The sequence below is a fragment of the Denticeps clupeoides genome, chromosome 10 (assembly GCF_900700375.1).
Source record: "Denticeps clupeoides chromosome 10, fDenClu1.1, whole genome shotgun sequence".
Classification (NCBI taxonomy): Eukaryota; Metazoa; Chordata; class Actinopteri; order Clupeiformes; family Denticipitidae; genus Denticeps; species Denticeps clupeoides.
Window position 1 is genome coordinate 19,445,762 of NC_041716.1, and position 18,911 is coordinate 19,464,672.

Genomic DNA, 18,911 nt, shown 5'->3' on the forward strand with positions numbered 1-18,911 from the left:
GGTTATGACGGGTCCAACTCTGCTTCTCCTCAAGGACTTTGGGCCCACTAAATCCTTAACAGGCATGGTGCTACTTCCCAAGCTTTTCACGTCTAGGCAAATCTTGTTAAAGGCCAAAATAAGGTTTAACTCCATAAACACCAGACTTCAGCACCACAGACAGTTCCTCAATGGAGCTTATGTGGATTTAATAACATTTCAGATTGCGCAACTGTCATGTGAATATATTGAAACTGTTAATCAGTATTTAACTTGATTGTGTTTGTATATGAGAGATGTGCTATGGAGCTTTTACTTATTTTTTGTAACTCACAGGAGACAATCCACAAAATAAATGTTGTGATTAAATATTTCTGTATTCACAAATACGTGTTTTGTTGGCCATGTAGAATTTTGTCCACTTTGTACTGCTGGCGAACTGTAGAAAATAAATTGGGCTGAAAGATGTCGACCAACTTTGTCCAGTCCGATTAAAAAATATGGAACAAGGCTGAACAAGACCTGCTATTCCTGTTTACTTGCTTTTTACATTGTTGCAATGAAATATGTCTACACCAGTCACCTCTCGTCATGTGGGACAATATTTCTGTTCTTATTTTTTCATACTTGAATGCTTTTGGGCTCCAGCAGCCAGACAGGGTCACTACAAATAGGATCGGAACAAGCTTCTGTCCTCTTGATCCTTCCCTGTTTCTCTCTCCCATCCTCTATCTTTATCCTGCCTTCCCAGATGGCTGGCTGGCCTGTTTGTTAGTTCCCTCTGTGGAACAGTTTTTTTTTACACAATCAAGGTCGCTGGCACATAGTCTGTGTCCGTGATGTTCAACTGTCATCAATAAGTAAAAGATTTTTCAATTTGAAATGTGATTTTTCATTTCAGCGTTTTAAAATTAAAACACAGTTCATTGAAATGTAGCTTACTAATGCCATATTTTGTAATTGATACATTTGTTAATCCAAAAATCTATTTGAATAATGACTAATGAATAATGAAAAGCCCATGAAGCTCACTTAATGAAATTGATTGCGTCTTGTTTGCATCTTTTCACGTGGGCTTTTTTCCATTTAAATAATTGAGCATCACCGGTAGTACCAGCATCCTTCTTCCTGCTCCAACAACATAACATCCAAACATGTGGCTGCTACAGTGGTGATGGGAAATGCAGGAAGCTTCTTGTTTTCCGGGAGACTGCCGTGAAGGCGTGAGGCTGGAATGATGCTGTCTTCCACTCTCTCAGACATTCTGAGAATCTCTTTAAATAGAGAGGCGTTTGGCTTCCCGAGATGGCGCAGATGTTTTCCATGTGTGAGCATAGACACACGCACATCATTTGCAAAACGCACAACGGTAATGACTTTGGAGCATATGTATTTAAAATGTGTAGCAAACAGTACTTTTCTAAAACCCATAACCCTCTGAGAATCTGTAACCGCAGTTATTAATCCAGTTAATATGTGGAATTCATTTTTTATTGGGACCATCAAAATATCCCACATTTATAGAATTTTCTTTTATCATTGTGAGATCTCCACTAAGATATACATACAAGAAAACACACATACTGTTAAGTATTCGACTTGCATAGATTTGTCAACGGATGGCATTTCATTCATTTCAAAGGCTCATCATCACACTTCACTCCATTTCTGCAATAACACTGGTGAGGCCCTTGTTCTTTATAATAAATCACAGAACCCTTATTATCATGGAAAAAAGTGAATCACTTCAGCATATGACGTGGCTACATTTAATGCATGCTCCGATCCAATTGCTTCTCCTGTATTTCCCAGATGTAATTACTTACCTGTGTTTAGTGATGGATAGCTTTGGGCTTTGAAGCACACGCGCTTCCATAATCTGTCTCTCTGTCTCCAGCGAGCAGCTAACTCCATTACAAGCAGTGCCATACTCATAATGAGGGTAAAAACTGTAACATCCCCATGGCACACATGAACGTCCTTTTCTGCCGACGCTGTTGAAATCTGAGATAATACTGAGATGAAGCCCGATTGTGTAAAATATTTAATATCTGCCCACATGCCACTTTATTGGAAACAGCCGCCCTCTACACACACCATTTGTACTCTTTGATTATGCGTGTCTGCATTACCATTATGATGGAGGCTATGGAGACTATGACAGAGGGAATTTAATACTGTAAAATTTTGCTTTCATTAAACAGAAGAAAGCGATGTATGTTTGATGAATCAGATTCTTCAGAGTCGCCTCTTTTTACCTGTGCTCTGCTGTCGTGAAGGAAAATCAGCAACAAGGAACTCTTTCAGGACTGTTGGAAAACCATACCCATTTTCTAACCCAGTGTTTCTCAATCATTTTCTGATTAAATTATTTATATATATATTATTAGATATTAAATTATTCCTTGTCTTTCCATTTTTTTACTTTTATTTAAAAAATTGGCTTGCTGTCAAATTCACAGCGAGTGGAAGAGCGGATATATTATTTTGCATTTTCACAATTTATTGGAAGCAGCAAAAGAAAAACCACAGACATACATGACTTTGAAAATGTGCAGATTTCTTAGTTTTTCTTTAATAAGTAAGAGAAAATCCAATTGACAGCCAGTAATGTCTGTCGAATACAAAACTCATCCCCCAGCATCCTACTGGTCTAACATTTACATTTACAGCATTTATCAAACGCCCTTATCCAGAGCGACTTACAATCAGTGGTTACAGGGACAGTCCCCCCCTGGAGCAACTTAGGGTTAAGTGTCTTGCTCAGGGACACAATGGTAGTAAGTGGGATTTGAACCTGGGTCTTCTGGTTCATGGGCGAGTGTGTTACCCACTAGGCTACTACCACCCCATACCACCCCTAACTTAAGGTGGTTGTGAGAAGACGAGTGTTAAATTTGGTTTCACAGTAAATGTTTCCTGAGTTTAAAATATTCTGCATGGTTTACAAGTGTTGCTTTCCTTTACATTAACTCAAATTTCATATTTCACCTCTCTGAGTCTTAAATAGTCAGAGAAAAAAGTAAGAAAGGCCAATAAATGAGTTGGTGTGTAAAAACATTTGACTGGCAGTGTGTGGTTACAAGCATTTCAGTCTATCAGCAACCAACCATTTAATGTTCAGTTTTAGAGCTTAACTCTCCTGATTTTATTTGAGTTGGGGACTATTACGTGAGATGTTTGTGTTGGTTGCCCCACTTCTGGTTATCTAAAACCTCTGACCCCCCCATGGAGTCCTTCTGGATCATAAAGGAAATGTGCATACACAGTGGACCTCCAGCACAGGCGTGTCTAATAAAAAGGCCAGCAAGTGAAAACCATTACATCAAAGGAAGAACTAAAGTTCCACATCAAATCACAGCTCCCACTGAACCAGCCCTCTCATGACTTGTCGAAGCTGCCACTGAGACAATAGCAGTTAATTGCATGTGGAGTCAGTAGCAGCTTTATAAGAGGTATATTTAAAAAAATCATTTTCAGGCTGTAGTTTGCATTCGAAAAAGCTGAACAAACACTAAATGGGTAGCTGATCCTTTTTTCTTGAGTGTGTGCTTTTTTCAAACTCATCCGATTAATAAAGAGAGCAGGAAGGTGGGAGAGGGAAGAAGGGAGGAAAATGAAAGCGGTAAAATGAACGCTCTTTGCATATGAGGAACGACGGGCGAGGCAGGTCTTAGCATTCACCACACAGCCTTCATTTTGCCAGAGCCCTGATTTGAATTGCAAAGGCTTGTGGGTAGAGGAGATGGCACCCGTGATTGCGTTAGCTTCCTCATTACAGTTACGCGGTGTTGATCCTCTTTGCGCAAGAGAAACAATTTTCAGGAAACTAGAGATTATGAAATCGTTACGGCCCGTCCAGCCTTCGCCAATTACAGACTCCGGGGGATATTTTGGAGCCGTTAGTCCGGACCTAGTACATTTAATGTGTTGTGGAAAGTCAGAATACTTCAATTAAAGCGTCTGTCTGCATGTTTGGTTTGGTACTGGACATGGTCTTGAGACGATTGTAAAAGAGGTCACACGGTGGAGGTGACTCCACCGTAAACTAGATTTATTAGGAGGACAGAAACCAGAGTTGATCTGATTTGATCAATAGACATGAGCTGGTTAAATTACAGGGTTTAAAGGTGAAATATTACAGCCCTTTTTCCACAATAGAGTAATTGTGACGCGCTTTAATCAAAATGTCACAATGAGGATCAAACAGCAGGCTCACGTTTCTTATCTTGTCTTAGCTAGACCCGGTTCAGAATGGTGGTTTTGCAGCATTTGTGCTTTTTTCCGTGTGATGTGCAAACGTACAGCTTTGTACAATGTCATCCACAGCTGTACACACTGTAAAACAAACTGGCTGGGGCAGTGGTGGCCTAGCAGGTAATGGAGCAGACTTTTGCAGGTTCAAATCCTGTACTGACAAGGTGCCACTGAGCAAAGCACGGTCCCCACACACTGCTCCCCGGGTGTCTTTCACACATTTTGTTGTGTCACCGTGTTCTGTGCTGCAGTGTATCACAAAGACAAATAAAATCATTTTTTCATTTTACAGTTGGACATATAACAACAGGCTAACCTCCATAACCACTGATCCTGTTCTTCTATATGGTTTTTATCCCTGCCTGACACATTCCTGGTGAATCCTGCTTCTTAGAATCTTATGTTTAAAGTAATTCTATTCAGATCATGAATGCTTCGGATGTTTATTAGCAGTGTTAGCAAGTGCCAACCGAATACAAGGCCAAAACAGCTCAATTCGTCCCCTAAGCAGTGTTGTGGGGACAGCGTTGAGTGTGTGGTGCCGGAGTTTTTCATCCTGACACCTGTTCCAGTCACACTCACACTCTAGTCACACAGACAGCAAATCCAATCGGCCTTCTCATGCATCAAGTCTCCTGGTCCCTGGCTTGGGAGAGATAATGGGACTTTTCAGGCGTGGAAGCCCCTTGGAGAGGCTACCTGGGAGGGAGCCTAAGGCCGTAGAGCGGGCTGGGCCGAATGAATACCGCAGTGGATGAGGACACATGAAGGAGGCTGTAACTCAGGTTTGTCACAGCCTCCTGGGTACTACACAGAGATTATGAAGGCACAATTGAAAAAGACGACTTGAAGGGCACCGATGGGCAAGGAGGGGCGACAGAGAGAGGGGCCGTGGAAGAAATTAGACGAGAACAACAGAGATGGGAAAGCACAGGGAGTGGAGCAACATCAGGGTTACATCTGATGTCACTGCGACGCCAAAAAAAAATACGCCAGGGAAATACAAAACAAAGGAGATGGAGAGAGCAGCAGCATGGCTGCCACAACAGTAACATATGCTGTCCTGGACACTAATTGGCTCGACCTCTTTGACAAAGACGGTGGAGAGGGGGTGCAATTAGAGGCCGACTGGGGGGACAGCCAAACTGCTCGGAGACAGGGGTGTATCTGTGAGTCCGTGGGAATGGGAGGGGGAATTTTAAGGATCCATCAGACTCCCAGACCTCAGTACTAACCCTGACTCAGCTCTCAGGGGAACGGCAGAGCAGCCAACAACAAGGTCATGCGGCTCGATGAGGGAGAGGAGGAAGATGGAGGAAGGCTACAGGCCAGGAAGAGCTTTATCAGAGTTGAACTGGGTGGGCTTTTCTTTTTTATTTTCTCATTTATAATTCCTTAGCAGCACATTTTTTAACTTTCATCTGAAACACTTTAATGTTAACATCAGAGATCAGAGTTTGCAAGATCGATTAACCAAAAAGCACTTTAAGCGAAGGAGAGGATTTTAAGGCATCCCGCTGTCCCATCTGCCTCCCTGTATCCCGAAATGACAAGCAAGATGCGTTCTGACATCCTGACATCTTTCATCACATAACCTCAGTGTAAAAACCCCGACGTGTGTGGCGTCCGGATGTGTTAAAAACACACGCGGCCGAAGGTAGTGGTGGACGATTTAACCCAGATTTGTGGTCACCTCCCTCCATCCCCCATGCCAAAACCCTCTTCCCCTACCAGGCTACGTCCCTGGTGCGTTATTAATGGCTGCCTGTCTCCAGTTGGACAGAAGTAGGTCTCAGGGGTTCAAGGGTGATTGCTTATTGCGAGCCCGAGCTGGCGGGGGATGGGGGACACAATATTCTCTGATGGATGGCCAGGAGGGGGGATGGGGAGGTTGGTGAATGGGAGCAGACTCTCTCTAGTTCCTTATTTCCTCTCCTCAGTCTGCTTTCCCAGAGAAAGATAGAAGCCATTACTCACGGAGGAGTCGGAGACTCATCATTTTGCGCGTCCACGTGGGTCCGGGTGGCTCCTCAATCACCAAACTCATGCCAGCCTCCGTCAGGCAGAACCCGTCTTCACACAGCAGAAGCGAGTCGGATCAATAAGATAAAGGTTTTAATGGAATTGAAAATGATACCGTCCAGTCGTTTACAGACGTACCATAGACAGTTATTAGTGGTTAAGTGCTATAAATGGAACTTCATTAAAGATCAAGGTTGAGTGCACCCACCATCTCTTGGCAAATAAGGGACGGTGGTCAAACTACAAAATGTTTACAGATAAGGCCATACGATTATTACCTTGAGGCAGTCAGAAAAAAAAAACAAATGTACACACTGATAAGAAATATTTATTTAGTTTATTGTCTGGGGGGAAATTGAGCAAAATAAATCTATTAAAATCTATTAATCTATTAAACTACAACATACAGTGGTGTGACATTTGTATCACTCTACACCATCACTCTACACCACATGGCTTGATTTGTAATAGGGATTTTGTTTATTTTCTGCATAATTTTTGCTGCTTAATAGATGCATCATGTTGCAGACTTGGACGATTCTGCATGGATGTAGTTTTGATTACATCATAATGACGTTGCTTGGTCATTTTCTGTAGGCGTTATGAAAATTCTCGTTAAAAAGAGGTGCTGTGACTGTGTCAACCTGATCTGAGTACAGCGCCACTTCTGTAAAGAAGACAAAATGAATTTTAATCTGGCTCTGGTGGTCAGTGAGCTCATATAAATACATATACAAATACATGTACTGTAGCGGTTAAGGAAGTGGCCCACACACTGCTCTCCGGGCACCTGTCATGGCTGCCCACTGCTCGACAAGGGTAATGGGTTAAAAGCATAGGACATGTGTGCACCGTGTGCTGTGCTGCAGTGTTTCACAAAGACAATCACTTCACTTTCACACACACACACACAAACACACAGACACACACACATATAGTTTTTGTGTACAGGTTCCTTCCAAAACTGTCCAATGAACAGTACTGAACAGTACAAGGCACAACCTGTACTAGAAAATAATACAGTAGAAGTGCTGCTTCAGTTCATGATCCACTTTCCCCCCAAAACAGTAGCAAAAGAAAGAGAGCCAAGAGTGGAGGTCAGGATAAAGGAGTATTTTATCCTGCGCCGGCTCTCCTATGAAATATATCCCAGCAGTCAAAGTTACTTCTTCTGCCCGAGGTACAATAACGGGAGAAGCATGATTTGCATTTGCACCTGTTTTAGAGCCAAGGCAAGGAACAGATTCAAGGAACAGAACATTTCCTAATGCAGACTGATGCCTTTCACATCAACCATCATGCACCATTGCCATAGCTTTTTTTTATTATTGTACTTCAAGTCTGAATGAACACGTAGCACTGTGCTGAGTTTATGTTCTACTAATGGAACAAAACCTAATATATGGTTCTGTAGTGGCCTGCTGACCAGTATAGGTCTGGGTCTATAAAAGTGAATGGTCAGCCATAACATTAACACCAGCCATCTAGGAATAAGTTACTCTTTGATTACCGAAAGTGAAGTGATTGTGATTTGAACCCGCAACCCTTCAATTAAGACTCTGCTTTTGTACACACTAGGCCACAATTGCCCCAACAAAATAGCCCTGATCCATCAAAACATGGACTCTGAAGCTATGTGGTAGTAGATGGCACCCAGCTGTCAGGAGCAGATGCTTTATCTGATTCATCAGAGCAGGATTCCTTCTAATATTGCTCATATTGTAATATGGTGCAATTCTTCACTTTCACCTGAACAGCATTTATCAGACGCCCTTATCCAGAGCGACTTACAATCAGGAGTTACAGGGACAGTCCCCCCTGGAGCAACTTAGGGTTAAGTGTCTTGCTCAGGGACACAATGGTAGTAAGTGGGAATTGAACCTGGGTCTTCTGGTTCATAGGCGAGTGTGTTACCCACTAGGCTACCACCCCCCCCTTACTACACCCACTGACACGCCATGTGTCCATAGTAAGTTCAAGTTGAGCTTTATTGGTATTTCAACTACATACAAAGTTTCCTGGTGTTACATGTAACTTTTAGACAATTAAACAAAGTTACATACTGACATAAAGTGCAGGTGTGCGACACAGACCAACTGTGCTACATAAAGTGCAAACAGGGAACACAGGCAGTGAAAGAGTAGCATTTAACAAAGAACATGTAGGCACTGTGTGTTCTGACACCTTCCTGTCACAACCAGCATGAACTTTTTTTTACCTCTTCTATTGGATTATACTTGCCAGCCTGTCTTTGCCATGTGTTCATCCGCTGCCTTATGTATTAAAAAACCTTTGATTTATCCTCATGAACTCTCCTTATATTTGTGCAGTTTAACATCACTTGTAAAGACTGCTTCCAAAGTAAATTCTAGCTGGGAATTTATCAGGGATAAATGAAGGAGACGGTCATTGTCACTACCCCAAATAGTTGAGTTGCTCGGATCCTTGAGGTGAGAGTTCCACACAATGACCCAGAGGCATGAGCAGGAAAGGTCACCTCATCCGATGCAGTTTCATTCCTGACCGTGACCCATGCTGATGACATTAAGAAAAGATTTACCCTGATCCATCAATTTTTTGCCCCTAGGTGACATTTGACCAAGCTGCTATCATTTATTTTAATTGACCTCCCACAAACGACTGGAATATCATTATTTGATTTACTGAGTGAACAGTTCATAATACTGAAACAGGCGTTCCAGGTGGGATTCCATGCAGCTGCATTAGGTTTTCTGTTTATTCACACTATGTTATGATATTCACACTATGATATGATATGATATCGTTAATACTCTATGATATAGTTTTTAAACCAGCTGCACAAACAAGGACCTCCTTAAGATGTCCCAAGGCTCTACCCTAATTAACAATTGATAGGGACATAAATTCTGGTGATTAAAAATGGTTTGAGCTCATTATCGAGTGTGTGTGTGTGTGTAATTAGAGGACAGTGTGCACACTGAAGCATGGCAATGAGGCTATTTTCAATTAACACTCTTAAAGCAAAAATGCCTGCACAGGCCCGGAAAGAGTATTTGTTTTCCTCAGGCATGAAACTGCATGAGTTACTTCCATAACCATAACTTTGTAATTTATTAAGACATTCAGCCATGTGTGCCACTGATTCTAGACATTGAGGACAGTGTGTATACTGTGCTATTTGCGCATGGCCGATGAGACACAGCAGCTTCTCCGCGGGATGTTCCTTGTTGTTAGTGAATATCGTGGGCCGTGCCATATTGCACTTGATGGAGACTCAACCACCGACGTGCCGTGACATGGCAACAGTCTTGCAGTCTGGTGCAGCATCGGATTATCAGATTATAGCATGTCATTTAGACAGCATGCAATACAGGCTGAGCTCTTAGACAAATGTGTGTTATGTAAGGGGCATCATCGTACGACCGTGCCTACTGATGGAACACATGTAGTGATCTGTTGTCGGTAGTTCTCGCAACTCGCAGTGGATTGTTGTGGCCTGAAGTGCGGCTGCTGCCCGTACAGTTTCCTTCTGAGAGCTTCTCGGTGATTTGAAAAGTGAATGATGAACAACAGCTAGCTCCCTTTCATTTTACCCATCAATAGTATTTCTCAATTGTTTTATTAAAACAGTAATTTTGCCGCCTGGGTGTAGGAATGATGACAGGAGCAGCTCAGGTTTATATGAAATTGAAGTGATTGTCATTGTGATATACAGCACAGCACACTATTTTATCATGCCTGCAGGGGGCAGAATGCAGCTTTTCACGCCGTATTACTGGCACGGGTATGCATGTAGGACGCCTGCGACATAACAAATGTTTAATAACCTCAAAAACCCAGACAAGCACTATGTTAACTTGACACATCAACATCACTAAACACAACATAAAGAGGCGTCAGACTTTGAAACGCTACTCTAATCGGACCAACTGATGAGCTCTGGTAGGGGTGGCCAGAGTGGCACCAGCCCCCGTGGAAATCTGATATGCCACCCTGCCATGTGGCCACGCCCCTGGTTAACGTGTCCATCCCATACATTACCTAGCCAAGTAATGACAGAAATCAAGTTAACTCAGTGCCTAATTGGAAACAGAAACCCGGCGACTCTGGCGGGTGGGGCTGAGGCAGAGCAGGCGTAAAACTACTGTGACTGGTCTCAAAGTAGCGAAGAAATTCTTCTCAGAGGCCTTTGCACACCTGGATAGTACTGCAGATGCTGTGAAACGTTGCTGTGTTCGTTTAAAACGATGTACTTTCTGCCGTTTTTAAAAGAAATTAAGTTGTACAATCATTCCACCCCAGAAGAGGAACAGAAATCATTGAAAGGCCAGGTCACTACCATGTCCATGATGAGCATGTGTGAACCGCTATGAAACAAATTACCTTGTGAAATGTGTTTCAGAATCATAATTTCCCCTTTCGTCTCACGTTTGAAATGAATTATCATTCTGCACTTGCTGTTCTTCTAATCAGGTGGAGTACGTTGCTAACGGGGGGCTTGTATTTTTCCAGCTACGGCCGGGAGAAGCGTTTGCAGTGTATCACACCAGCCCGACGCTCTCCAGCCTGTCCAAGCCGGTGGTGCTGTGGACACAGCAGGACGTGTGCAAGTGGCTGAAGAAGCACTGTCCACACAACTACCTGACCTACGTGGAAGCCTTCTCGCATCACGCCATCACAGGTGCGTAGGTTTCCTCTCTTACCTAGATCAGAACGTCTGAAGTCAGGTGGGCATTGAAGCTCTGTCCTGATGGGGTGTGATTTGGGTGGCATCTTATGCTGCCTTTTCTTAAACAGGCATTAAGTCAGGCCAAAAGACAAAGTTGGTTGGTGTGGCTGCAGGAATAAAATGCGAACACACACCAAAAATATAACAAAATATATATCCGAAGCCATTTGGCCCCTCAATGTGTGAATGGGATGCCTAACGCTCACACAAAAGCGAAAGCTTAACCGTAAAAACAAAGTCAGAAGCAATTTCAACTTCTAGACTCACACCTTAGCCGCTGAGCTCTTTTGAATGGCAGGATTTAAGGAATGGTTTAGTCTCAGATCTCCAAAATATATTGGAAGAATTCGGTCAGAACTGTGGGAAAGCCATGCTTTTTTGCTCCAGACGAATCTGGGAGGAGAAAGCGTGAGTCACTGCGCACGAATCGTCGCGCCATTCGCCAGCCACCAGCCGCTTGGCCAATAAAGCTTCTTTCTTTTAATTTCTCATATGACTGGTGTTCTCACTCAGGCTAAACATTCATTATTATTTGTTCCCTGTGTGTGGTTGGAATTTACTGCAGTGTTTCTGGTGCTAAACAGATCTGACACTGTGTGTGTGTGTGTGTGTGTGTGTGTGTGTGTGTGTGTGTGTGTGTTATATGCTGTGAATTTTATTTTCAGTTTGGTGACATTTTGCCTGTCCTTGACTAAGAAAAAAGGTTCATACACATAATATTGAAAAGTTTAAGGTTTGGTTTCGGGATAGTTACACTTATTTTTTTTACTTTTATTAACAACAATCAACATGAATACAAACAAAAAAGCTCTCAAATAAAAAAATATATATATAATTACAGGAAAAAATAGACAAACTTCAAGCAAAAATATAAACTTAAAAGAGACATAAGTGGACTATCCAACAAGGCTTTGAACTGGTCTCCATCTTCTTTCAAAGATGTGAGTCTTCAACTGTAGTTGTGCTGTCAACTGATCCATTAAATATAATTGTCAGATTTTTTGTATCCACTGTGAGATCGTGGGTAGTTACACATTTTAAAGCCATAGTGCAGGGTTGTTCATGGACGTTTATGGCATTTACAATCAGTAGTTACAGGGACAGTACCCCTGGAGACACTCAGGGTTAAGTGTCTTGTTCAGGGAGTGGGATTGTGGTCTCCTGGTTCATAGGAGAGTGTCTCACTGGGCTACTGCCGTTCTTGCACCCTGTGTCACGACCACTTAGCGTCCCCTGAGCTGTTACGTTGTGGCTGCACTGGTGTAGAGACATGTCACCTGCATTTGACACAGCAGAGCGGATGTACCTCTTATTGTTTTTATGTTGTGTTGGTTCTAAAATGTTTTGCATGTACTTCATGGTACAATTTTTTGTGCTTCCATTTGAGGACAAGAACATGACATTTGTGGACACTGTGTGCTGCACTGGAACAAATATAAATGTACCAGTGTGTATGATAGTATGCAATATTCTCACTGTCATGTATATTCAATTACTATAATAATATAGTGTTCCTGTAAATCATTTTTTTCCTTCTTATTTATGTGTCTGATGAAGACCCAGTGGTTTTCTTGTTCTGTCGCTTCCTTTGAACCATGAACCCTCTTTCTCTTTCTTATTTGCTTCTGCATCCATCCATCCATCTTGGTTTTTTTTCAGAGCAGCCACCCGAGTCATGGAGCTGTCATACCTGAACCACTGGCCTTGATATCTGGGCATTCAGCCGAGCATCACCTTCAGAGCGGCCTCGGTTTCCAGGGTCAGTGGTGGCACTCTGGCTTCCAGCGTTTAAACTGAAGCCAGACGCGAAGCAGGCGGTCAACATGGCCAGCTTCAGATTTATCACTGAAACGTGTCAGAAATTACAGCAGCGGTTTCCCTCAGGGCCAGAAACGCCACCAGAGCTCATTTCTCACCCTCCACCAAAATGACCTTTAACTCCAGATCGGACCTGTTTTTAAAGGATTTTACACTGCTTTATTCCATTACTCTCAATAATTATTTTTTTAAGGTGTACCGATAGAAAGTGTCTCAGCGCCAAATGAGGCAGATTTTTTTTTCCCAAAATGATTAATTTAACTTTTCTATCACTATCTGCAGGCAATTACTAAGCAGCATGTTAAGTCAGTCTAGGGGGAATTGATTTGGGCTCTATTCATCTCCGCTGTCTGCTTGTACACAAAGGATGAAGGGCGGCTGTGTTGTCAGAGAAAGTCTTTCTGAGGGCTGCGGTGGGAAATGGGTGGGTGGGAGCTGCGGGGCTTTGCTAGGTTGGTTGATGTAGTTATGTGCTATGAGGCTGAACGCATCCCTTCTTTCCTCAGAAAGGATTTTTATTCTCGTTCTTTATTAGGCTCACGTGTCACAGCCCTGTTCTGTTGTACCCACAGGAGCCGAATCGTCCCTTTCCAGACAAGGCCATACTGACTGGCTCCTCTATATAGAAACAACAGTTTCTGTGCATGTTTCATGATTGCAGATGTTAACATTATACTACATTTTTTCATGATGAGCAGGATGGATAGAATTAGATTACTGTTTTCAGTAATTTATATATGCATTGTAGTCATTATATACATTTTAAGTTAAATTAACAGTATTTATTGTCTTAATCTTTATTCCTCTTATTGCATGTTAGTGATGAAAGAATTTGCCTAGGGATCAATAAAGTTCTCTTATTTTATCTGGGTGACACAGACAATGCGCACACATGTAGAAACACGCAGGAACATTTATAACGATTTATAACAATCTATAACATTTATTATAAATATAGGAAAATCAGGTACCCCGGAGTGCCAGGTAACATTCGAATCCTGACAAAATCTGAAGATTTGGATAACTGCAGGCTATGAAGAGCCCACAGGCTGTTTTTATGATGAGAATGTTGAATTGCAGTTTCAAAAAAAGACACCAGAAATCAATAAGATTTCAACCCAAAAATGGGTATTAAAACAGTAACCCTGTGTGGTGCTCTAGTGCCTGTTCAGCAGAGCTGTGCAAAGTCGTAATGAAAATCGATGCCATCCATTATGTGAAATGAGATCTTTTACAGTCCTCCCTGCAAAGCAGTGGTTAAAAAATATAACCGAAGCACAGTAAAACCAGGCATCCAATTCTGTTTTTTTTTTTTTTGCAAGAGGTCTGTATGTGCTGCACATGGAATCCATAAATGCAAGAGGAAATTACAGCATGGCTGTAAACAAGCCATAAAGAAAGTAGGCCACAGTGGAACGGATTCCCGTCCTTTAAGAGGGGTGGGGGGGGTTGAGCCGCCCTGGGGGTGATTGCAGAAACACGTATCGGTTATCACGCGTAACCTCGCTGTTTGTCAGGCTATTGTTCTGCAGAAGAAGCCCAGAGCCATTTCTGCCATTCCTGCTCATAACAGGAGGCTGGGGAGCGGTCGCATCGATCAGAATGTAGGTCAGCTGTAGTCGGTGCGTTTGTGCTCGTGGAGTCTGAAATCTGGCCTGGTCCTCGGGTCACAGGGGCTTCTGGGAACCAGGATTTCTCTGTTCTGTGTGCAGCTTCCAAGATAGTCTTCCCAGACCATTTGTAAAATGTTCCTAAAGACGTTCTCACTATGTGAGTTATGGCGACTCTGTTATTTCCGAATCCTGCCAAGCAATGAAAAACGTTCCAAGACTTGCGGTGCACCGAGGTCTGGCAAGAAATTCCCAGTCCCTCGACAAAAATACCACAGATTCTCTATAATATGTCAAAAACATTCTAGAATTCACATTTTTGTATGATTCTGAATGATTTTTTTTCCCATTGAAGCATTAGCAGGATTAGCTGTTGTGTTGCAGGTAGAGACATTTATAGAGCAGATGTAACACTCGGATGGCCAAGAAGCAAGTTCCTCTACAGGCTTCTGAGAAACCCGTGTGCCCTTCTGCCGCCCCTGTTCTGAGAGCCGCATGTCCATCCTGACCGCTCTCTACTCGCTCCGTCTGCTTTTCAGATTTCACCCTCTCCCGCTCTCCCTCGCTTGCACCTCCTGGCTGTAAACCTGATCCTCTATAAAGCTGCCGTGAGCTCATCATTTTTCATCATGTGCAAATGAATGCACAGCGCAACAGCTGCTTTAAAGAAATTCCCTCTACCAATCAGATGTCGAGTTCAATCCCGACTCTATTCCTGATAGCACCAGTGTGACCATTAACAACATGTGATTAGAAATGGTCGCCATGCAGCTAGAAGTAAGGAGATATATGATTCCAAATGCAGCCTGTGAACAACCCAAACCTCATTTCCCACAACTCCACACCACCCTACTGAACAAACCGCAGGAGTCCAGTGATAACCGCGGCAGAACCAGAAAATACAAACATGAGGCATACTGAGGTGAAGATGAAAGTTGGGGAGGGGGCAAATTAAAGAGAACCCCAGGATACGCCACGTTCCAGCTCAGCACATCCCACCAGCAGTGTTTCATAAAGTCAGTCTGGTGTTCCAGTTATATGGTTAAAATAGTTTTAAATCATTCGATTTATTTGCTGACTTTGTTGTGCTGTATTTTGGTGATGTTAAATCCAGTTAAATATAAAAAAGAGATCATCCAGATTATCCTCACAGTACATCAGTGACAAGAAAAGCTGGAAAAACTATTCACGAGGTAAGCACTACCTGATAAGGCATTTGAATGCTGCCAGAAGCCATGGCAATTTTGTATCCTGAGGGTAAGAAAGGAAATTGTTCAAGGGAGAAAGTATAATAGAAAGGCAAATGAAATGTACATGTTATAATATAGGGAGATACTGAAAGCCCTAAAAACCTGAGTCAATTTGTGGAGTTGTCCCCACGTGACAGCTTTTTTCATTGGCATTCGTGTGTATGTGCATGCTCTTCTGGGTGTGTTGGTTGGATGCATCCTCATGCAGCACATGTAGTCATACACCCAGATGCAGCCCGGGCAGCTCAGGGCAGGAACTGACCCGTACCGCCGTCAGCTGCGTCCTTGTGTTTCTTCTGGAAAACTCCCGTCAATGCCACAGAATGTTTTCTTAAAGGTGGAGTTCGCCTGCCTTTTACTCCTACTCATATGTTAAATGGTTATTACCAAGCCCTCCGCCCATCTCCCTGCCTCATATTCACAGGAATAAAAAAAAAAATCACATCTGACAGTTTATTAAGGTCATTAATATTTCATGGGCAAGGGGGAGCGGCGAGTCGCAGCCAGGCTGTAGGGCGATGTCAGCAGCTGGTCTGTCCAAGGTCGAGTATTTTTGCGCTGCCAGGGCCTGATTGGTTGTTGGTTTTAAAACCGTACGACTGCGAATAACAGGCCCACGGTAATGACAGTTAATGTGCTCCCATTACATAAACAGCACATGGGGCTTTATTTCAGAATTTCAGAATGCGTGTCCACATGATGGGGAGGGTGGTGGAATGATAACGTGTGTTTATTTGGGATACGATCAGCCTGATTTATGTGGCTAATTACAGCATGGACCTCTGGAGCGTTGGGGGTCGGGGATGATAAATCCCCCTATGCTGTACATGTTTGAAGGATAAGCTTCCAACATTAACAGGGGACCGAAGCGAAGAGCCATGTGAAGGAAATGCTTCACAAATGAAACTCAGATGGCTATTCAAACAAAGAGGTTTATTCAGAAATCATCATAGCCAATAGGGATGAGACAAAAATAAAAGCACAGACTGGTGTCCAGGGTTTGTGAAGGTTCCGACCTAATAGATTTAAGATTGTTTTAAGAGCATTGCAAATCAAATTTAGGACTGATTTCTTGTCCAAACTAGGAAAAAGTACAAAGCAAAGATTTAGCAAAATGCAAGAGTTGTAAAAATCTGGTCAAATCCAAAGCCTGCTGTCAGAGACATATTTTTTGGACTGTTATTACAGAATGCATGCAGTGATATGCAGCTGCACAGACCACATGGGTTAACAAATAAAGATTCTTAAATCATTGGGGTGTTAGAAAATATCGATAAAGCAATATATCACAGTATTTTTATGGGGCGATATTGTATTGATACAGGGACATCAAATATGAATATTTTATCGATTGTAGACAAATTTAGTCCACCAGGTGGTGCTGTGGAGTGTTTTCTTTAGTGATTTCGGCAGGAATGAGAATCAGCGTGCGACTACAACCTCCGCTCCTGTAGATGGCGCTGTACAGCTGGGTACTATGAAGTACTGCCTGGCATTTCAGGCAAAGTTAAAATGCAACACATGACATTCCAATCACAGTATCTTTTTTTAAAAGTGAAGTGATTGTCACATGTGATACACAGCAGCACAGCACACGGTGCACACAGTGAAATTTGTCCTCTGCATTTAACCCATCACCCTAAGTGAGCAGTGGGCAGCCATGACCAGCGCCCGGGGAGCAGTGTGTGGGGACGGTGCTTTGCTCAGTGGCACCTCAGTGGTACCTTGGCGGATCTGGATTCGAACCGGCAACCTTCTGATTACGGGCCGCTTCCTTAACCGCTAGGCCACCACTGTATTTCAGCACTATTTTTACTTTTTCAGTGAACTATAGAATATCGCAATACAGCATCACAATATATCATGATATAATCGTATCGTGACCCATGTATCTTGATACGTATCCTTGTAAATACACACCCGTATTAAATAAAAAATCTGGTGTTATTAGATCAAAGTGGTATGTTACTTGAGAGAACAGGAATAATCCAAAAGTCATAATAGCCTGATACATTTTTTTCTACATGCCATAGCACCAAAAAACGAAATGTAAACAATGACAGTCTGAAGTTTAGACAAGAACAAAACCATTAAATAAGCGATCACATAACTAACCAAAAAAGTAAGTATGAACATACTCAGTTACAAAAAACTAATTTAAACAACATTTAAACAACAAGTAATTCAACTAATGGTTTCCAAAATATTTCAAATGCTCTTTATCATCATAGTCATGATACCAGGTTATTCAGTCTCATAGCATCTTACAGAAAGGAAATTCTGCTACCCCAACCTCATTATTTTTGTTCATACCCTGCATTCCGGCACTCTCTTGTCATCCTTCAAAGTCACATACTGCCACTTGAGCACACTTGACTACGTAGACTTTCGGTTTAAACTCTCGGTTCTCTGTTCAACGTACACCCACACACGACAGATAATATTCATTCAGCCACTGAAATGCTGTACGAGGGCAAAAGCTTGCTGAGCACGAACGGATTCATCTGTTTAACACTTCGCCGTCGAGTAAAAACACACAGCTGTGACGGCATGCATGTCATTTAGCCTCTTCACAGTCGTTAACTTAATGACAGAGGGAGGAGCGGTGGTGAAAATCATGGGAGTCTTTAAATCCAACAGGTCACTTATACAAGAAGTTTGTGAAGAAGTGTTTCCTGCTCGGCCGGCTGCATCCTTCTTTTTGACTGCTGCTTCACAATTTTTTATTACGGCTGCTATAAAAAACTGTTACAATTCATAAAGCATGTTCAACCACTACACTTCAGACATCTTGATTTAAAAGACCATTTTCAATGAATTTAGTAGCCTGGTTCAACCTGCTTTTAAGTGGCTAACAGTTTATACTCTCATCCTCACCTCTGCCATCGGACTGTCAACTGACCCAAAGACAATGTTCAGATCTGCCTTTAACATTCATTTTAACACTGCCAAACGGCAGTGACCTGGTTGTTCAGACCACATTTACAGGTCATGAAGGGCAGCATGACACCTCATTTGCAAATGATTTCTTGCACTGAAGTATCTTGTGGCTTCCGCTTCAAGCATTTCCAGAACACATCTCTTCCTCTCTTAATTTCTTACTTCCTCACACTTACATCACTCATTTGTTTGGGTTACTACAGTTTTCAACATCATGCACTTTAAATTTAGTTGTACCTCTCAGTTACGAAAAGTATTTGGCAGCCACCAATTGTGCAAGTTGTTCCACTTAAAAAGTGATTTTGTGATTTTCATCATAGGTAC

The 18,911-nt window shown here is 42.4% G+C and overlaps 1 protein-coding gene across 1 annotated transcript in view; it reads left to right on the plus strand.

Moving 5' to 3' along the window:
- Positions 1-18,911, plus strand: part of samd10b (sterile alpha motif domain containing 10b) — a 45,619-nt gene that overhangs the window by 19,290 nt on the left and 7,418 nt on the right. The window contains exon 3 of the mRNA XM_028994838.1: positions 10,753-10,921. Coding sequence (XP_028850671.1) covers positions 10,753-10,921 — 169 coding nt within the window. The remainder of the gene's footprint in view (positions 1-10,752; positions 10,922-18,911) is intronic.